Source organism: Hypanus sabinus, chromosome 1 (genome assembly GCF_030144855.1).
Source record: "Hypanus sabinus isolate sHypSab1 chromosome 1, sHypSab1.hap1, whole genome shotgun sequence".
Lineage (NCBI taxonomy): Eukaryota > Metazoa > Chordata > Chondrichthyes > Myliobatiformes > Dasyatidae > Hypanus > Hypanus sabinus.
The window spans coordinates 122,770,761-122,793,798 of record NC_082706.1 but is presented as its reverse complement, the minus strand read 5'-3'; the positions used below and the strand labels follow the sequence as shown (position 1 = coordinate 122,793,798).

Here is a 23,038-nt window from a genome sequence, read left to right as displayed (position 1 = left end):
TTGAATTAAAGTTTCTATTTCATTAGGTTTTGGCAATAACATTGTTTGATCCAATTTATCTCTTAAATAAGCCCATAACTGGAAATAACAAAAAAGAATGTTGTTTGATATTTTGTATTTATTCTTTAATTAATCAAGTGACATTAATATACCTCCTTCAAAACAATCTCCTATATATCTAATCCCTTTTTGAAACCAATTGTATAAAAGTTGGTTATCCATTGTAAAAGGAATAAGTTTATTTTGAATTAAAGGTCTCTTTGCTAATAAGGATTTCTTTATCTCATCATCAACATTTATCTTATCCCATAAATCAATCAAATGTTTTAATATAGAAGATTCTTTCTTTTCCCGTATCCATTTAGATTCCCACTTATATATAAAATCTTCTGGTATATTTTCTCCTATTTTATCTAATTCTATTCTAATCCATGCCGGTTTATCTTCATCAAAAAAAGATGCAATAAATCCAAGTTGATTTGCTTTATAATTCTTAAAGTTTGGAAGTTGTAACCCTCCTAGGTCATATTTCCATGTCAATTTTTCCAACGATATTCTTGACATCTTACCTTTCCAAAGGAACTTCTTCACACATTTATTTAACTCTTGAAAAGACTTCTGTGGTAATTGTATTTGCATTCCTCCAAATCTGATCTGCTTTACATTTCCATATTCTGTTCATTAGCATTGTTAGTTAGTTTTTCCTGGAGTCCCTTGAGTATTTGTGATAGCTAATTGTCTCACCAATGTTGCAACAGCCACAATACTTTCTGTTATATTTGTGGTGACTTAAACCTCAAAGACAAAGCATGACTCCTCTTATTAAGTAAGCCTATGAGTTCTACTTTGAGTGTAAAGTTGGTGACCAAGAAAAAGCCCGGGCTCCTCACATTCATTGCACAACATGCACTGTCAAACTTAGAGCTTGGCTCAGAGGTATTCGAAGTCAGTGCCATTTGCTGTCCCGAATGTACGGCAAGAGCAGAAGGATCATATGACAGACTGCTACTTCTGTCTGACCAGTGTGCAGATTATTTGCTAAAAACAAGGAATCCATTGAATACCCCAATCTCCCCTCAGCCATGAGACATGTGCCACATGACGATAGGGATCCAGAGGCATGGAGTCAAGAGGAGGCAGACAAAGCTGCCATGATGCATGAGCCAGAAAAGCAAAATGACATTGATACTGATAGATTTTGAACCCTTTATGTCGAATGAGCCTCATTTGATAATGCATTTGAGTTAAATTACTTGGTCAAAGACGTGAGTTTGACAAAGGCAAAATAATGGGTTCAAGAATGCAAGGATGGAATCTGCTGTCACCAGACATAAGGAAGGTGAAGGATTTCAATATTCAAGACAGATGTTTCCCAGAATAACTGATGCCAAGATAAATGAACACGTTTTTGTTGTTCCATAAATCAAACAGGTCATCAATGACAGGCAATTCGAAGAACTTCAAGTGAGACCAGAGAAAATCACATCAAAGATATTCAAGGATGTTGAAATTTTTCTTGGTGACTACAGAGCACCAAACTGCATGCAGCTGGTTGAAAACTTGCTTCAAGCATACAAAACCATAAAGTGCAACATATCACTAAAGATTCATTTTCTGCATTCCCATTTAGACTTCATCTCTACAAATGTTGGTGGTGTCAGTTCATGGTGAATAGTTTCAAGAGTCGTGGAGAAATGGCGTCAGGGCAACTGGAGTCTATCAATGTTAACTGGTTATTGTTGAAAAGCCTCAGACACTGAGTATAAATTAAAACCTTCAACAAAACAGTTTCAGCTTAGTTGAACTATTGCAAAGCATCAGCATTGTTATGCAATTGCACATTATGTTCATTAAAAGTTAATTTCTTGTTTCTCCAAATTCCAATGTGATACATTATTCTGAAATCGTATTTGTGTTCAAGTAGTCTATCATAACCACATAAAAATTTCTGAGGAAGCAACACTTACGAAAGAATTTGCTGTCCAGTGTGTGTTTAGTTTTGATATCAGCCGAGCTTCTTGACCATGTCTACATACTTCTATGCATTGTGTTGCTGCTACATGACTGGCTGATTAGATTTTTGCACTAACCAGCAGGTGTGCATGTGTACCTAATAAAATGGCCACCTAGTGTATATACAGAACCTTGAGATTAGTCAGGCAAAACCATTCTCCACTCAATTCAGATACTCCAGGGAACAAAGTAATTCACAACAGTTGGAAGCATGTTGGCACAAAGGTAAATTAGAAGCCACATGTTCAGCTATTATTTTGAGCCATTAAGTTCATTGAAAGTTGCTTGGTGTAGAGAAACACCTGCAATTATCCAGCTACTAATCAAAATAATTATTTTTCCTACAAAATTACAACTAGAAGGCAAAAGAATTAAATGTAACTCATGGCTTGTTTTTGTACTACCTTGCACCTTACTGCCTACTGTTACTGCACTTTCTCAAACTATACTTCTTCCTACATTCTGTTACTGTTTTTCTACATACTACATAGATGGCAGATAAAGCAAAGTTTTATCTGTACCTCAGTACATGTGACATAACAAACTAATTTACCAAAGTCCTATGGAATGGGACTTCCTCAAATTATCCAATCATAATCCAAGAATCTCTTCCAAATGTGTCACAACCTACCATCATATAGACATCCCTATAGAATCAGAATCAATATCACCAGTATGTGCCATGAAATTTGTTGTTTTGCAGCTGCAGTACATAATAAAAGACTGTCAATTACAGTAAAAAAAATATATATAATTTTTTAAAACATTGAATAAATAGTGCAAAAAGAGAAAAACAAAGTATTCCGTGGTTCAACATGTATGCAGACTCCCCACACCTTCACGGTGTTGCCAGCCCTCTTGAAGCTAGCTTTGTATTAACAATGCAATGCTTCACCACAGTGCTGTCCTGGATAAGGTGCAACTTCTTCCAACTGGCCACAAATTATGCTCACCACAAGCTCCTTTCCCTCTTGTCCATGTTCCAAGATTGAATCAGGATGTTTGAAAATCATGATGCCCCATTCATTCTTAACAGAAGGTTATACACCATAACATCTCTATCACAAAGTCTGCCATAACTCCACCTCCTTATCATGACCACTTTCTGTCTATATGTGGATAAATGCATGAACCTATCCAGAACATTGTTATCCTTGTCCTAACCTGCACCAATGCCATTCAACTGCATTCATTAACTTCTAATCCATGTCAATTTTAATATTTTACTCATGTTCTCCATTTCCTCAGTTCAAATGAGTACATACAATATGCTATGTGCATAGAGCATATGATCAGATTTTGATATACATGTGAATGCAATGCACAGTACAGTGTCTGCGTGATGCTTTTATAGCCTTTCTTAAACCTGTCCTGCCACGCAGCATCCACCCTGGCTTGGACAAGATAGAAAACCTTTCAGCTTTCATTGTGGGCAATATTTTAACTGACTTTAATTATGAATTAAAATCGTGCAAGATGGGGAAATTTCATGGTGATTTTCATGTTCAGCAGCCTTAAATCCGTAAGATCCACCCAAGAGGAAAATCTTTATTGTCCAGTGACATCAGAATGGGGAGGAAATGTGATCTTAGTGACTAACCATGCAATGATTGTTGATGCCATATGGGTGGTTTGAGTAGCTCAAAAACTGCTTCTCTCCTGGGATTTTCATGACAACAGTCTCTAAAGTTTACAGAGGATCATGCGAAAACACAAAAATATTAGTGAATGGTGAAACACCTTGTTAATAAGAGAAGTCAAAGGAGAATGGCCAGACTGGTTCAAGCTGTCAGGAAGGCAAAAGTAACTCAAATACCATTTTAGCAGTGGTGTGCAGAGGAACATCTCTGGATGCATAACACATCGAACTTTGAAGTGGATGGGCTACAGCAGCAGAAGACCATGAACATGCACTTGTGCTTTAAAACTTGTTGACTAACTTCATGTCCAGGACTTAAGCAAAAGCCATCCGAAATTAAAAATATATCACACCCCCCAACTCTTATAATTAACTCTGCTAGGCACATTCTCAAAGAAGTTTAACCCATTGTTCATAATTTTCTCCTTATAAACCGAGCACAACATCGTGGGCTGAAGGATGTGCTGAGTTTTTGCTGTAGTTCTATGTTCTAAACCCAGGTCTCATCTCAATCCTACATTTGTAAGATGTCCTGTTATCACATCTTTCTTTTGAGATATAACCTTCCCTGTGATTAATGTTAGGCTAATAGGTTGCTAGTTTAGATCTCAGCTTTCTTTCCCCCTCCTTTCTTGAAGAGTGCAGTCACTATTTAAGTTAAGTGGATCTTTTCATTATTTATTAACTTTTTTTCCAGAGTATTTATCATTTTCAATATATTTATTCTAATTGTAAAATCAACTTTGTTTGAATGGGGAAGAAATGTGTTTGTGGTGAAACATATACCTGTCTGGACACCACACCCCACACCCCGCTGACTGCTCCTGTGGCTCCTCCCACAGACCCCGGTATAAAGGCAATTGGAGACACTGTCCCGGCCTCAGTCTCCAGGATGTAGTGTGGTGGTCAATTGCTGCTTGTTCTTTCTTCCAGCCAATAAAAGCCTATATCGCACCTCACGTCTCCGAGAGTTATTGATGGTGCATCAGTGTTCCAAATGACTTTGACTGTGGAATAATTGTTGGTGCCAGATGGGGTGGTTTCAGTATCAGAAACTGCTGATCTGGAATTTTCATGCACAACAGTCTCTAGTGTTTACTGAGAATGGTGAAAAAATGAGAAACATCCAGTGACCAGCAGTTATGTGGGTGAAATGCCTTATTAATCTGGACTTCAGAAAATTCAGCTGGGTCTAAAATCATTGTCTACTCCTGCTTCTAATGCTTATGTTCCTACGATTTCACATCACACCTTGAAACTACTTAAAGTTGGGCCGAATCATAAATTTTCTGATTCGATTAAGGTACCAGGTTTCTCTGTAAAAATATAAATCTTGAGTCTATATAAATTGGGGACAGTTAACTTTTAATTTATCAGAAATTATTTTATCACAAAAACATAAAAGAATGATAAAAGCAATTCTGCTTGCAGATCAAGAAATGATTGGCTTAGTCATTTGTGCTCAAACCTTACCTCTCTTGACGAATCAAAGTTAATTCAACTCTTCTCTCAGAACAATCAGTAGCAAAAGGTATCAGTCTTTCGCATAATCAATGATGACTATACTATTCCTTTAATGAATTTTAGCCTGAATTTTCTTTGGCATTATAACTGATCCCTTGGTTATTCCAATCAAGCATTATACAAATACCTATTTAAACCTGCATTACTTATGCTCTCAAATATTTTTGAGTAGATAATGACATGCACTGCATTTCATTTTTGTCACAAAAGATTAAATTTTCTAATCTTCATGGTATAAATGCATAATCTAAATCCTAAAAATAGTAGCAGCAGTTTTGTGTTTGCTTCCCCGGAATGGAAGGAACGATTAGGCCATTTGTGCTATGTGCTCGACCCTGCCTAGATTTCCATTATTGCTCTTAATTTCGACTCTCACTCACACCCCCACCCCACTGTCTCTCTCCACCTGATTCTCCTATGGTCTTCACTGGTCTTTCTGGTTCTGGATCCACCTGCTAGACACCTCTCCCCTAATGGTTCCCATTTTCATCTCCTTTTCTTATCAAAATTTAGCACTCCATCCCCTTGTACCTAGAGCAACATGCCAGTCATTTTTCACTCCACCTTCAGGCTGCTGTCTCACCACTCTTCCTTTCCTCTTTATATTGGCCATCTCCCCTCTGAGTACTGATGCAGGGCTTCAACCCAAAATATCGACAATCCCTTCCCCTTAGAGATGCTGCTTGACCCATTAAGTTCCTCCTGCAGATTGTTTGTTGCTCCGGATTCCATTATCCACAGTCTCTTGTGTTTCTTTGTTCTTAATGCCACTGTATTACAGCATCAAATGGGCAAATCCCCTTTGTGCACCGTATGAGAAAATTATTCAGGAAAACATACAAATTACAGATAACCAACAGAGATTATATCAGGTGTCCTCCAAATCATTATTGCACATACAACAAACCAGATGACTCAAGTGTCCAGGTACTGCATGGGTCCCATTAACATCATTCGCCTATGATGATACAGTATTAGAGCTCATCTACATAGAACAATACAGCACAGCACAGGCTCTTCGGCCCACAATGTCATGCTGACCCTTAAACCCTGCCTCCCATATAACCCCCCCACATTAAATTCCTCCATATACCTGTCTAGTAGTGTCTTAAATTTCACCGGTGCATTCCATGCACCAACCACTCTCTGAGTAAAAAACCTTCCTCTAATATCCCCCTTGAACTTTCAACCCCTTACCTTAAAGCCATGTCCTCTTGTACTGAGCAGTGGTGCCCTGGGGAAGAGGCGCTGACTGTCCACTCTATCTATTCCTCTTAATATCTTGTACACCTCTATCATGTCTCCTCTCATCCTCCCTTCTCTCCAGAGGGTAAAGCCCTAGCTCCCTTAATCTCTGATCATAATGCACACACTCTAAACCAGGCAGCATCCTGGTAAATCTCCTCTGTACCCTTCCCAATGCTTCCACATCCTTCCTATAGTGAGGCGACCAGAACTGGACACAGTACTCCAAGTGTCACCTAACCAGAGTTTTATAGAGCTGCATCATTACCCCGCAAATCTTAAACTCTATCCTTTGACTTATGTAAGCTAACACTCCCTAAGTTTTCTTAACTACCTTATTTACCTGTGAGGCAACTTTCAGGGATCTGTGGACATGTATCCCCAGATCCCTCTGTTCCTCCACACTACCAAGTATCCTGCAATTTACTTTGTACTCTGCCTTGGAGTTTGTCCTTCCAAAGTGTACCACCTCACACTTCTCTGTGTTGAACTCCATCTGCCACTTCTCAGCCCATTTCTGCATCCTATCAATGTCTCTCTGCAATCTTCCACAATCCTCTACACTATCCACAACACCACTAACATTTGTGTTGCCTGCAAACTTGCCAATCCACCCTTCTACCCCCACATCCAGGTCGTTAATAAAAATCACAAAAAGTAGAGGTTCCAGAACTGATCCTTGTGATCCACTAGTCACAACCCTCCAATCCGAATGTACTCCCTTCACCATGGCCCTCTGCCTTCTGCAGGCAAGCCAATTCGGAATCCACCTGGTCAAACTCTCCTGGATCCCATGTCTTCTGACTTTCTGAATAAGCCTACCGTGTGGTACTTCATCTGCCCAAGATGACAAGATATTTGTTGCACAATTTGGGAACACAGCCCAATCTATCACAAAAGCCAGCCTCCCCTCCATGGACTCTGGTCTGCATTTCCTACTGCCTTGGGGAAGATATTAATATAATCAAAGGGAAAGCTATACCGATCATTTTGTCTTCTCCCACTTCCCATCGGGCAGAAGACAGGAAATCATAAACACAAGAAAGTCTGCAGATGCTGGAAATCAGATGCAACACATGCAAAGTGCTGAAGGAACTCAGGTCAGGCTGCATCTCTGGAAATGAATCAGCAATCAACGTTTCAGGCCGGGACCGCTCTTCAGGAATTGTAAGGAGGGAGGAGACGGAAGAATGGTGTGGGAAGGGGAATCAGGGTAACTAGGTGATAGCTGATGCCAGGGTGATGATAGGAAAGATAAAGAGCTGGAGAGGAAGGAACCTGATAGGACAGGAAAGTGGACAATAGGAGAAAGGGAAGGAGTAGGGGACCGAGGGACAGGTGATAGGCAGGTGAGAAAAGATAAGAGGCCAGAGTGGGGAACAGAAGATGAGGGGGGGGGGGAAGGAGGAAAACATTTTTAGCAGAAGGAGAAATTGATATTTATGCCATCAGCTTGGAGGTTACCCAAACAGAAATCAAGGCGGAGCTCCTCTATCCAGAGGCTGGCCTCGTCCTGGCACAACATGTTGGAAGGGAATGGGAACTGGAATTAAAATGTGTGGCCAGTGGGAGGTTCCACTTTTGGCGGATGGAGCGGAGGTGCTTGACAAAGCAGACCCCCAATTCATGATGAGTCTCACCAATGTAGAGGAGACTGTGTCGGGACTCAACAGACGACCCCAGCAGATTGCATATGGTGTTGCAACACCTGGAAGGACTGTTTAGGGCCTTGAATGGAGGTGAATCAGCTGTTTGCAGGGAAGGAGGTTAGAGAAGAGGACCAAATATACAAGAATGGGGGGGGAGAGGGGGAGAGGGGGAGAGGGGGAGAGGGGGAGGGGGGAGAGGGGGAGAGGGGGAGAGGGGGAGAGGGGGAGAGGGGGAGAGGGGGAGAGGGGGAGAGGGAGAGGGGGAGAGGGAGAGGGGGAGGGAGAGGGAGAGGGAGAGGGAGAGGGAGAGGGAGAGGGAGGGAGAGAGAGAGAGGGAGAGAGGGAGGAAAAGAGAGAGAGGAAGAGAGAGAGAGGAAGAGGGAGGAAGAGAGAGCGAGGAAGAGAGAGGGAGGAGGGGAAGAGTGAGAGCGAGGGAGAGAGAGGAAGAGAAAGAGAGAGAGAGAGGGAGAGAGAGAAAGAGAGAGATAGATTTTAGAGGTTGGGTCCCTTTGGAGAGATTACAGAAGTTGTGAGGATGATGTATTAGATGTGGAGGCTCATAGGGTGGTAGGTAAGGACAAGAGGAACTCTATCACTATTTAGGTGGTGGAAAGATGGGGTAAACGCAGATGTTTGGGAAATGGAGGAGATGCAGGTGAAGGCAGCATCAATGGTGGAATAAGGGAAACCCTGTTCTTTGAAGGACGAGGACAACTCTAATATCCTAGAAAATAAAGCCTCATCCTGGGATGGCATGCAAGACAAAATTTTTAACTGTATTTTGGTACATGTGACTACAATAAACCAATTCATTAATTAATATACAATTTGAATGTCCCAGTAACATTGTCAAGCCTGGTAGCTTTGTACGGAGTGAGACATATCCTGATCTTGGAATCTGCCCTGTTGAGGATTTCCACAAAGCAGCAAATGAAGTATATTTGAGTGATCACAGCTAAACTATGAAGGAATTAGCACCCTGTCTGTATCACCCTTGCATTGCAGCTACTGATAGAGGTTCCTGGGGGACTGTTATCATGTCATTAGCTCCTGACCTACTGATTGCCAATTCAATACATTGTTAATCCTGGATGGTCTAATCATAAGGATTCAAGCATGGAACCAGATCCAATCATCATACCCACGCAGGCCATCAAGCTCTTAGACTCATAATAACCCATTTTACTTATTTATTTTCTTCTGTTCTCCTCTCTCCCCACATTCACACTAAGGGGAATTTACAGTGACCATCTAACCAATCAACTTTCATGTCACTAGAAGGTGGAAGGAAATGAAGCACTTGGTAGAAATTCACATGATCACAGGAAAAATTGCAAACTCCAACGGTCAATACCAGCAGTCTGGATCAAACTCAGTTCACTTGAGTATGAACCAGCAGCTCCAGTAGTTGCACCGAGTGGCCACAGCACCTGTGTAATGCCCTGGGGACGGTTTCACTGCTAACGCACTGGTCTTCCCGTAGAATCAGTGCTTGGGTTATGGCTAGAGATAATGGATGCTTTGGATTGTGAGCCATCCATTCAGGGGAGTGGGTTTGTGTGCTGTGTGCTTGACACCGGTGTGGGCTGGGGGCCACTGTTTGGTGGGAGATGAAGGGAGAAAATGCTGGAGAGAACCGGTCGTAGGATTCAATGTGGTGGGGGACCATGATTTGATGGAGCAAGGTACCGAGGTCAATTGAGGATCATTGAATGTTACTTTTGAGAAGAGTTGAGCTCCAATTTGTGCACGTTTGGTCATGGCTGATTTATCTTTCCTTTCAATTACCATTCTCCTGCCTTCTCCCCATAATTTTTGACACCCTCACTAATCAAGAGCCTATCAACATCCGGTTTAAATACTTGGCCACCACAGTCTATAGCAATAAATTCCACAGCTTCAACACTCACTGGTTAAAGAAATTCCTCTTCATCTCTGTCTAAATGGATGTGTTTCCATTCTGAGGTTGTGTACTGTGGTCCTAGATTCTTATATTGCTGGCAGCATTATTACTTACCTTCTTATCACAACCACAAGGAAGTCTTGCATTGTGAGCTCAGAGCTTCATAACAATTATATTCTTGGGAGAAAATAAAATAGAAGGACCACCAAAAACACAAGTTTAAACTTTATTACTATTATGTAGATGTGATAAAAATTCTGCTTGTTAAGACTTGGTTTGAAGTTATTTGCACCTAAATGCTGATGTGTCTACCACCAGGAATCCGCATAATTGGCTCTTACACTGACAAAGGGATAGCGATTTCTATTGTTGGGCCAATACTTATTCCATTAGATTTATTCTCCTTCTGCAATTGGAAAAACCTGAAAATAAAACATAAGTATGCAATTAGATTACAACACCTATCCCATCTTTACTATTCTTTCAATGGGAGACTTCCAAATCCAAAGAGAATCTGGAACCATCCTGTCAAAATAAACATCTTTTCAATATAATTTTTACATTTCTTTTTACTTTTGTTCTTGGATTTCCAAACACTTGTCGGAGCTAGGAAATCTTGGAGTTAAGATAAAGTTCAGTTTTCACTTTGAATTGTTTTCTCCAGAGAGGAGATTCAGCCAATATTGAGTGAAATGAGAGAGAAGAAAGAAAGTCAAAGTTAGAAGGGAGCAATGAGCAGGCTTTGTAGGGTCACAGTATCATATAACACAGAAACAAGCTTTTCATTCCACCACGTTCATGCTGTCCATTATAATACAATTCCATATTAATTATTTATCTACCTCCTGGTCTGTAGCTTCTTTGTAATTCAAATGCTGTTCAGCTACTTCTTGAATGTTAAGAGAGCATCTGCCTCCATTACCTTATCAGGCAGTGGATTCCAGTTTGCCTCCATTCACCGAATGAAAAAATCCACAGTGGGTTAGAGAGGGCCACAATACGTGTAAAATGAAGTGAATCAGCAATGATCCTTCCCACCATCAGCAATATCAGGAACTTCAATGCAATTTTTAAACTCATACCTTATATTCATATCCAAATTGTTGGCAAACTGTGAGGAACCCAACACTGATCACTGGTCACAGTCTCCCAATCATAAAAACAACCTTCCACCGTTACTCTCTGTTTCGTACAACCAAGCCAATTTTAGACCTGATTTGCCAACAATGTTCTGGATTTCATGGCCTCTATTCTTTTGGATCAGCTTACCACATGGTATCTTGTCAAAGCCCTTCCTGAAATCCATGTAAGTCACATCAATCCAATTTCTCTTTTTGATATATTTATTACATATATTTGTTGAAACATACTTTAAAAACTCTGTCAAATTAGTCAGACAAGTTTGCCCACCCACAAAGCCATGCTTATTCCTGCTTTTGAGCATAGATTGATCCTGCCCCTGAGAAGATTTGTCAAATAGTTTCCCTAACTCTGACATTAATTTCACTGGCCTGCAATTACCTAGTTTATCCCTGCTGCCACTCTTTAATATGTGTATCACATTTGCTGTTTTTTCAGTCATCTGGAACCTAACCTGTGTCTGGAGAAAATATAAAAATATTTGTCAGGGCTCTTATTCCTTGCCTTGCCCAGCAGCCTGGGATAATCTCATCATGGTTTGGGGATTTATTTACCTTTAAACCCACAATGACATTTAATACATCCTCCTTTTTATGTAAACACGCTCAACAATATTCCCAGCATCCTCCCTGAAATCTGAAACTGCACCTTCCTTCTCTAGTGAATACTAATGAGAAATATTCATTTCGGACTTCGCCTGTTGTATATACTCTGGATCCCGGCATAGGTTGCCTCTTTGATCCCTAATTGAACCCAATCTTTTCCCGGCCACCTTCTTGCACCACATATTTTCAAAGCGCCCTGGGATTTTCCTTAATCTTGTCTGCCATGGATATTTTGTGACTTCTCTCTGGCTTCATAATTTCTTTTTTTTAAGAAAAAATGTTCTACAAATTTCAGTAGACTTGAAGGGTTTTAATTATTATCCATACCCATGTGCTTTTATTTCCTTTATCAAACTCTCAATCCCTGGACTTATTTTCCCATCTTCCATACTCATAAGAACAAGTTGGTCTTGATTTCTAACTTTATAACTTTTGAAAGATTTCCATTAGTTGGGTATGATTTACAAATAAACAGTTTCTCTGTATTTGCCAGATTTATAATATTCTCTTACATGAAAAAAAAAGGAAACAGGAGAGAGCAATGCAGGAGTACAGAGGATATAGGACAGTTCTTTAAAAAATAATTTAGGAGACTAAAGGCAGGCATGAAATATCCTAAACATATTATTAAATTCTCTCAGTGCAAGAGTGTAACCAGGGAAGCGAATAGGTCTCCTTAAGGACGAAAGGGGCAGGCAGCGTTCGAGCTAAGGATATATGGGCAAGGCCTCAGATGAGTATTTCCCATTTGTAATCGTTAAGAATAAAAATATAGTAGATGAAGAGTTCAGGTAGAGGGATTCTAGAGCATGTTAACATTAAGAAGGAGTTGCGTGTTAGAGAACTATGAGCACACAAAAATGGACAAATCCCTAGTGTCCAATGAAACCCATCTCACAATGTTATGGGAATCAAGGAAAGAAATAGCTGGGATTCTGATGGAGATTTTCATATCTTTGTAAACTACAGGTGAGGGACCAGATTTCTGGAGGACAGCAAATGTGGTTCCTCTGTTCAAGAAGAAGAATAAGTTAGATAACCACATGCTGGTGAGTCTATATCAGTAGCAGAAAAAAACTCCAAGGGATTGGATTTATCTACAGGGGTAGTGATTAGGGATGTGAAATACATGGCCATGGTTTGAGTGGGCCTCTTGAGGGACAGTCCTGAAGGCTGCCGCGATTGGTGCATGTTGTTTTTGATATTTATTAATGACTTGTATGCAAATGTAGAAGGTTTGATCAGTAAATTTGAAGATGCCACAGAAGTTGATAGTATTGTGGATAGGGAAGAAGTTTGCCCTGAGTAACAGCAGGATATAGATCAGATGGAAAGTTCTGTGTATCATTGGCAGATGGACAAATGCAAGGTGATGCATTTGGGGAAGCAAAACAGGAATAGGATATACACAATAAATAGCACTGCAATTGGAATTGGATTACTATTGTCACATATACTAAGGCATGAGTCCCCAACTTTTTTGACTGTGGACCCGTTTAATATTGACAATATTCTTGTGGACTGGCCGACTGTGGGGGGGGGGGGTGGTGTTCATCATGACAGGAGTATAGGTGATAAGTCAACTATAAGTCTATAAGTCACTTACAAGTGGCTTATGCACTCAATTTTATTTCTAAAGGGATTATCTAACAAATTTAATATTAAGCACACAACGTGAATTTTTCCTCGCATGAATTTAGTATTGTCAATTATACGTCACTTATAAGTCAATAGCATCGTAACGTAAATAATGTTTGGATAGTAAACACACAGTGCATATTTTCCTCGTATGAACATTGCAACACACCAATATCGCTGAATCACTGGGAGCTCTGGGCTTGTTTCCCTGCAACAAGACGGTCCCATTGAGGGGTGATGGGAGACAGCGATATTCAAAGGGGGTTCCTTATGTCCAGTCTATTCTGCAACTTAGTTTTCATTGCATTCATTGCAGAAAACCCCGCTTTGCAGAGATATATGTTGGAAATGGAAGCAACATTTTCAGTGCTTTTGTGGCTATCTCAGGATATTCAGCCTTGACTTTGATCCAGAATGCCGGCAGAGATGTTATGTCAAACATACTTTTCAGCCCACCGTCATTTGCAAGCTCGAGGAGTTGACCTTCCTGCGCTGACATGGATGATTCACCGGGGGCATCCACAAATGGGTCATGGACCCATTCCTTTGCACGTCTTGGGTCATTTGCAGTTGGGAAGTAACACTCGAATTCTGTCAACAGCAAAGGCAGGTGATCACACACCAGCTGTGAGAAGGATGGTGCAGCCTCAGTCTCTCCCAGAATCCCAGCTAATGTTGCAAAGATGTCAAATATGCCCGTCCACTCGCCATCCCCACAGTTCCAATTTGGCTTTGAAAGCAGACACTTTATCTGCCAACTTGAAGGCCAATGTCATTCTTCCCTGAAGTGACAAATTGAGATGATTGAGCAAATTGAAGATGTCATACAGATAAGCAAATTTTACTATCCACTCCTCGTCATATGGTGACTCGTTAAGCCATTCCAACAGCTGTGCTTCAATGTCCTCCACTATGTCATCGATTCTCCTTGAAACTGTGGTAGCTGAAAGAGAAACCTGTGCCATCTAGTTAGCTGCAGCTTCTCCCAGCAGTTCACGGCACATGCCCTTGGCAGCAGGCAGAATCAATTCTTCACCAACAGTGAAAGGCTTCTTAGCCTTAGCAACACGGCTAGCCACTAAGTACGATGCTCTCAGAGCAGCAGCAATTGTGGAGGTGGTGGCTCTCAGCACTTGCTTCTGTCCCGCTTGCTCACGTTTTTTTCACTCAAAAAACTCAACAGGTTTGTCTTTAACTGCAGGGTGCTTGGACTCAAGGTGCTGAAGCAGTTTTGAGGGCTTCATTGCCTCATTAGATGGCTTGTCTCCACATATCACACACAGTGGGATTGGAGTGTGCAAGTCACCAGTCTCATTAAAGCTATATTTTATGTATGACTCGTCGTATTTTCTATTGAAGGAAATTTTCTTTTTTTTTGTAGTCTCGGCCTCAGCTATCTTTGCATTATCATTGTCATTAGGCCTTTCATATCCCTACCACCTCTTCCAAAGAAACTCTCAAGCGACGTTTGTTTTTCACTCATTGTGTAGTTTTAGGTTAATGATTGACTGATGACCTCGCGTGGGTTCAAGTTCAACAGTGGGCATGACAGAGAATGAGGAAAGGTGCAGCTGACTCATATCGTTTCATATCGCCAAATCATATCGTTTCCTCGTGGCCTGGTAGCACATGCTTTGTGGCCCGGTACTGGTCTGCAGCCCGGTGGTTGGGGACCACTGTACTAAGGTACGGTGAAAAGCTTGTCTTGCATGTTATTCATTCAGATCAAATCATTGCACAGTGCATTAAGGCAGAACAAGGTAAAACAATCACAATGCAGAATGAAGTGTAACAGCCACAGAGAAAGTGCAGTGCAAGTAAACGGTTAGCTGTAAGATGAAAACAAGGTAGATTTTGAAGTCAAGAGTATATCTTATTGTACTAGGGAATAATTTATTGTCTAATAACTGTGGGATAGAAGCTGTCTTTGATCCTGGTGGTATGTGCTTTCAGGCTTTTGTTCTTCTGCCCAATGTAAGAGAGGAGCATGAGTGTGATCTGTGATTATCCTGGCTGCTTTACTGAGGATCTGAGACGTACAGACATGGAAGGGCGACTGGTTCCTCTGATGGACTGAGCTAAGTACACAGCTCTCTGTAGTTTCCTGCCATCACCTGCAGAACAGCTGCCATACCAAACTGTTACACATCCAGGCAGGATATCTTCTACAGTGCATGGATAAAACTTGGTAAGGATTGACAGGGATATGCCAAACTGCTTTAGCCTCTCGAGGAAGTAAAAGTGTTGGTGAGCCTTGTTGGCCTTGGTTTCAATGAGGCATCAATATTCCTTAGCTTCCGAAATGGTAGGGTGCAAAGGAATATTGATGAATGGAAGGACCTTGGAGTTTAAATCCATAGTCCTTTGAAAGTGGCAACACAGGTAGATAGGGTGGTGATGATAAGTTATGGCAAGTTTGTTTTCACAAATCATGGCAAAGTATATAAAAGTTGGGAGGTTATGCTGCAACTTTACAAAATATAGGCTGGCTGCACTTCATGCAGTTCTGGTTTTTACACTACAGGGATTATGTGGCTGAGATGGAGTGAGTTTAGAGAAGATTCACCAGCATGTTGCCTGAATTGGAGGACATTAGCCGTGTAGAGGGTTTGGATAGGCTGTGTTTCCTTCAATCAAAAGAGGCTGCGAGGTTCACCTAATAGAAGAATATTAAATTCTAAGAGGCATGAATTGAGTAGAAAGACAGAATCTTTTGCTCACAGTAGGGACATCAAAAAGACAAGAACATAGGTTTTATGTGAGAGTAAGAAATCAGAGGGGTAAGATTCTGCACAGCCAGAATAGCACTTGAGTCAGTTATAACAACTTATGAGAGACATTCAGACAGCTACAACTGGGCAAGGAAAGGAAGGACGTGGGCAGATGGAATTGGCAAAGGCATTAGCATAGATATGGTAGGCACCTGTTTCTGTGCTACAAACTGTAACTCTATGACTTTAAATTCCAGCATGTTTTGGTCTATGCGGTACTTAAATTTTCTCTTGTATTTGATGCTACTTAATATTGAGATTGCATTTCTATTATTTTACACACCTCTTGTTGACATTTCTTGCTTAAGAAAGTCCTTGTATACATTAGGTAAAAATGCAATGAAAATTAATAAAATGGTATACATTATTTCAGATGCCCCATTTGCAAATTACACAGCTTTTTTTTGGCTCTTTTCGATTATATTTAGTATCATTCCCTTAAGTTGCTAGACTTCAAATCTCCTTCACACAGAATCACAGCTGCCTTAATGAAATTTGTGCATTGTATTTGTCTATTGGGTGTAATATTACAGTCAAAGTAAGATGTTTTAATCTCAAAATTAGCAATAAATAGCTACCAGTAGAGGACAGTGAAAATTTGGAACTCTTGCCTTCCACAAAGCTAATCACCTTGAAAGGATTTTCAATTTTGACTTTGCTGGATTCTGATTGGTTAAGTATATCAGGGGATAAGGAGAAAACACATTTCAGGTATATCAACTATGCTCTGATTGAATTGCAGAACAAGCTTTCCGGGACTACTTGATTTCAAGTCTTCCAATCGACTGAATAACTGACTACTTTAATTTTTTAATCTTATGCTATTTATTTGTCTACTTAAAGTTGGAAGGGTGAACCTATTCATGAAAACAGTAAAGTGTGATTTCCAATGACACCTTGGCAGTTAGATGACAAGGAATAAAATCTACAATATTATATAGAGTATAAGAACAACAGTTTTTTAAAATCAGTTTTATGCATATCATTGTAGCTTACTTATCTAAGCTTGATCTGATTGATATTGTTACGATATGACTTTACACAGTAGATACAAAACAAAAAACGTAAGGTCTTCTTCAGGTTTTGGTCAAGTGTAGTTCCTGAACAGCACACTAGCAACTATGACATTCTATAGAAAAGATCTCTTCCCATATCCCCTCATTGCACAATAACATAACACAGATTACAAATGGAAAGCTTTATCTCAAAAGGTTCAGTGACCCTTTATTATAATAAAATACATATTAAGGGGAGGTTAAATTTAACTTCAGTCCCTTGCAATAGATTAAAGGCATTGCATAGTAATATAATCCCATTGAGGCCAGAGGAATCTGATTTCATACCATTATAATGCACATTTAGCACAACAGACAGAGAAGGAATTTCTAGCCAAAAACTGAAATGAACATCATAAATTTTAGATGAACTTTTGATCAACCATTGCATTTGAGTGATTCCATCGTTAAATAAGAACATGGGCGTTACCTGTAGGTATAATGCCAAAAGTTCAATGCTTTACTGTCGCCACAATAATGATAATGATGACTGCCAAAATAACTAAAGTGGCTAGGAGGAAGCAGCATTTCATCTTCCGAGCTCTCTTCTGGAAGAAATCAAAGAAAAAAATGAATTGATTTACTGTAGTGATGTTTGACCCTTTTAAAATTTAAGAAGGAACCCAACTGAAATTTTCCATGCCGGCCATTACAGACCACTATAATCAAACTAGGTAGTTATAAAATTGTCATTCACACAAAATATTCAACACCATTTTTCATTGATTCAGTACATTAGAAAATTCCTGTGGGACCACTAGAGCCTATGGAAGGGGTTATAAATCTCAAATGGTTCTTATCCTCTTTAAAGTAGGAAGTTGCATCTTAAGTTAGAAGCCTAGAATATACAAACAAGAGAAAATCTGCAGATGCTGGAAAACCAAGCAACATACATAAAATGCTGGAGGAACTCAGCAATCCAGTCCGACCGAAGGATCTCGGCCCGAAACGCCGACTGTACTCTTTTCCATAGATGCTGCCTGGCCTGCTGAGTTCCTCCAGCATTTTGGGTGAATAGTCTAGAATATTCTGCCAGCAGTGAGCCTACCACTTTCAACACTGTTCCTGGAGCAAAGTGCAGACTATGACCACCAATCTCAGAGATATGGCTTTCCCACTTCTTGGTGTCAAATATGATGAGGAATTAGTTCAAGGAGACCCCAGGCACCAAGCAATGGTGATGTTATCAAATGAGTTGAACAATTTATTCTTGCATACAGGATTTTTTTTACATACAGTCTAAAGCATAATTTTGAACTAGACCTTTTATTATTTTTGGAGCATAACATAAGGCTTGGAACATATGCATGGAAGGATGGTTGAAGCTGCATAAACCAATACATGAACCTTAAAATATTTTCTTTCTGAAATCATTTGCATATTTAAGTATTTCTGAGGGACTGCAGTCCCCATACACCCACACACACAAACACAAAATGTTTTGTAGCAGTAATTATGGTTAAACTTGACAATAAAAATTGAATGCACCATATAAGGAAGTTTCATATTTTCAGGGCTTTTTAATATCAAGAACAATTCTGAATTATCGTTGGCAGTTTGCATTTTGCTTGAAAGAACAATTTTTTTTTGTTTTAGAATATAGAATAGTATAACACAGGAATAGGCCTCTCAGCCTTGATGTCTGTGGCAAACATGATGCTGAATTATATTAAATTCTTTCATGATCCATATCCCTCCACTCCTTGCATGTTTAAGTCTCCATGTAACAGCCTCCTAAACACCATATCAGATCTCCTTCCACCACTATTCCTGGCAGTCAAATGGATTTATATTCAGAGAAATTTCAGTCTTAAGGCTTATACAAAGTGTTCACAGTTATGCATAAAACTCAAAAATGTCATACGGTATATGATATGTATACTGTATCTCTTAATTGAATCTAAATTCAAAAAATATATAAAAAGTACATAAAATTAAGAAAGAAATCAAAGCCTATTTATATGATTTCACAGTGAATCATTTAAATTTATGAATTTTCCCATATTTATTTATAGGAATAATAATCCTAGGACAGTCAACTTTGGATCTCAATAAAGTTGTCACAGGACTTGAACAGTATTAAATGTATGCTTATTCAGATGGCACAGGGCGCAAATGTGATGTGTTAAGGGTGACTAGCATACTGTCAAATCCGTAACATTCTTATCAGTGGCTGGGAATTAAAATTGGAGCTTTGGTTGCAATCTCACTTCAGCAGAAGTTGAACGTAGCCTGTAAACAAATGTTCTTCCTATTAAGATGGATTATTTTTTAAGAACCCCAGGAGATCAGAAAAAGACTGAATTTAAATTTTAACTTCTTGGGTCTTCAAGCTCATGCATTTGGCCATGGCTTGTCAAAATTTCAATTTGGAAGAAATAATCATTGCTTCAACACACAGTTCTCAGAAAGACTGAATTAATTAATCATATCGGGGAGGAGCTGGCAAGAGTCTCCTTGGGCTTTAGGTTCAAAGTTCAAAGTAAACTCATTATCTAAGTACACGTATGTCACCTTATTCAATCTGGAGATTCATTTTCTTGCAGGCATATTTAATAAATCCATAATAGAATAATAACCATAATAGAATCAATGAAAAACTGCTCCAACTAGGGAACTTAATCCATTGTGCAGAAGGCAACAAACTGCAAATATAAGAAGAAAGAAATAATCATTATAAATAAATAAGCAATAAATATCTAGAACATGAGATGAAGAGTCCTTGAAAATGAGTCCAGAGATGTGGGAACATTTTAGTGATGGGGAGAGTGAAATTATCCCCTCTGGTTCAAGAGCCTGATGGTTGAGGGGTAATAACTGTTCTTGAACATGGTGGTGTGAGAACTGAAGCTCCTGTACTTTCATTCTGATGGCAGCAGTAAGAAAGCATGCCCCAGGTGGTGGTGAGTCCCTGATAATGCATGCTGCTTTCCTGCCACAATGCCCCGAGTAGATGTGCTCAGTTTTGGATAGTGTTACTCGTGATAGATTGGACCTGTCCAAGCAATACACACAAAATGGTGGAGGAACTCAGCAGGTCCTTGAAGGGTCTTGGCCTGAAGCGTGGACTGTTTACACTTTCCCATAGATGCTGCCTGGCCTGCTGAGTTCCTCCAGCATCTTATGTGTGTTGCTTGGATTTCCGGTATCTGCAGATTTAATCTCGTTTGTGACTGGGCAATGTCCACTACTTTGTGTAGGATTGTCCATTCAAAGGCACTACTGTTTCCATACCAGGCTGAATTCTCACCAACAGACTCAGAGGGAACTTAGCAGCTCAGATATTGATATTCATAATGAGGCTGAGGTGACATTAATCATCGTTGAAGTAAAATTGTACTCCACCACAATGTGCAAGTGCATAGCATGGTATATTAGACTCCTTACTCTACCATTACTGACAGGCTAAGTGATCGAATTTGGCTCAAGAAGCAGGTACAGAAGAGCATAACACATGCTGTGAACATGGAGATTCTGCAACATAGAACTAATCAGTAAGAGGAAGAAGCATGCTACAGTACATAAAGAAATGCTCACAACCAAAAAGATCAGAAATATTTTTGCCCCCATCTAGTTGTGAATAATAAGCAATTTATAGGAGGAGACAGTCGTATGAATGACTCTTACGTCTCTGATGAGTAATCAGAGACCAGGAAAGGAAATGAAGCATTTTAATCAGAAATACCACGGGTATATATTTTTTTCCTACTGGGTACTCAGTTTTCAGCTTATGCAATTTAAACAATTAAGGAATGAATATAGCAGCAAAACTTATGAGACTTACCAACATCCTCATCGCAGTATTGCAACTGTAATGTTCCTGAACTTACTAAACATCTACCCAGCCTGTTTTTATTCAGCTAGACCCTGGGGTCTTGTTTGACGAACTAGAAAATTGTGCAGGTGTTTCCTTCCTAACAACAAAAGGCTAGAAGACCCTAAGACATAATAGCAGAATTCGGCCACTTGGCCCATCACACCTGCTCTAACATTCCATCATGACTGATTTACACTTCAGCAGGTGTACCAGTACAGCTGCTTGCTAATGCAGATCTCTAATCAGCCAATCATGTGGCAGCAACTCAAAGTATAAAGGCAGGCAAATATGGTCAAGAGAGTTGGTTGTTTTTCAGATTCAGACCTAACACCAGCATGGGGAAGAAATGTGATCTAAGTGACTTTGACACCGGAATGATTGTTGGTGCCAGGGGTGGTTTGAGTATCTTAGATACTGCTGAACTCCTGGGATTTTCACACACAACAGTCTCTAGAGTTTAGAGAATGGTGCAAAAAATGAAGAACATCTAGTAAGCATTGGTTGTGTGTCAAAAATGCTTTGTTTATGAGAAAGGTCAGGGGTGGAAGGTCAGACAGGTTCAAGCCGACTGGAAAGGGGCAGTAAGTCAAATAACCACACATTACAATAGTGGTGTGCAGAAGAGCACCTCTGAATATAAAGCACATTGAACCTTGAAGTGGATTGGCCACACCAGCAGAAGACAATGAACACACATTCAGTGGCCATTTTATTAGGAAACTGATATACCTAATAAAGTGGCCACTGAGTATATTATCCCTCTCAACCCCATTCTCTTGCCTTCTCCCAATAGTTTTCGACACCCTTACAAATCAAGAAACTATCAGCTTCTGCTTTAAATATACCCAATGATTTGGCCTCCACATCCATCCATGGGTATTAATTTCACAGATTTGCTGTCCTCTAGCTTATGAAATTCCTCCTCATTTCTGTTTTAAAGGGAAAAACTTCTATTCTGAGGCTGTGCCCACTGGTCCTGGACTCCCTCACTATTCTCTCCACATCAGTCCATCCAGGTTTTTAAACATTTAATAAGCTTCAATGAAATACCCCCTCATTCTTCCAACTTCCAGTAAGTACAGGCACAGAGCCATCAAACATTCCTCATTCATGAATCCTTTAATTCTCAGGATCAATCTCGCAAACCTCCTCTTGACTGTCTCCAATGCCAGCACAAATTTTCTTAGCTTTTGTGACCTAAAACTGCTCACAGTACTCCATCCAGGCTAATCCAATCAAATCCATTTATGACTAACATGCTGCTCCCAACCACCATTTAAGTTATGTAAACTCTCATAGACGGTCTCGGTATCACCATGGTTATCAGGATACTCTCTCCTAATTACATGACTGACATGACATCTCAGTTTCTGCCTTCTATTACGGACATGAGTGGGCAAAAGAACTTAATGTAAGAGAGGGATGGCAGTTCAGGCGGTGTTGTATTAAAGGCCCTAGTCAAAATTACAGACAATGGAAATCAAGTGGAAAATGTTCCACTGAATGAAGCAATACCTCTTTAATGGTACATGGTTGTTTGATCAGGCCCAGGCAATTTAGATCCAGGACCTTATTACATAGAATATAGAACAGTACACTACAGGAACAGGCCATCTGTTCAGCACAATGTTGTGCTGAACAAATGAAAAAGCAAGTCAAAAACACCAAAGCACTAATCCCCCTACCTACACAATGTCCATATCCCCCCATCTTCCTTGCATCCATGTGCTTATCCAAATGTCCTTTAAAAGCCTCTCATGTATTTGCATCTACTATCACACCAGGCAGTGCATTCCAGGCATCCACCACTCTCTGAGTTAAAATATCTACCCACCTACCCTTCACATCCTTCTTGAACCTACCTCCTCTCACCTTGAATGAATGCCCCGTGGTATTAGGCACTTCAACCCTGTGAAATAGATACTCTCTGCCCACTCTACCGATGCCTCTAATAGTCTTGTAAACCTCTATCTGATCTCCGCTCAGTCTCGGACACTCTAGAGGAAACAACCCAAGTTTATCCAGCCTCTCATGATAGC

General features: G+C 40.0%; 1 protein-coding gene across 3 annotated transcripts in view; it reads right to left on the bottom strand.

Annotated features, from left to right (window-relative positions):
- The window catches only part of tsnare1 (T-SNARE Domain Containing 1), a 1,003,225-nt gene that overhangs the window by 175,850 nt on the left and 804,337 nt on the right, over nucleotides 1-23,038 (bottom strand). For 2 of the 3 annotated variants that reach the window (XM_059975426.1, XM_059975433.1), the window contains exons 11-12: nucleotides 17,613-17,730; nucleotides 10,191-10,395 (exon numbers count right to left, since the gene is read on the bottom strand). The exons of the other annotated variant lie outside the window; for it this stretch is intronic. In XM_059975426.1, the coding sequence (XP_059831409.1) occupies nucleotides 17,635-17,730 (96 nt within the window). In that variant the 3' untranslated portion in view covers nucleotides 10,191-10,395; nucleotides 17,613-17,634. Of the gene's footprint in view, nucleotides 1-10,190; nucleotides 10,396-17,612; nucleotides 17,731-23,038 lie in introns of those variants that run through there. 3 annotated transcript variants of the gene reach the window in all.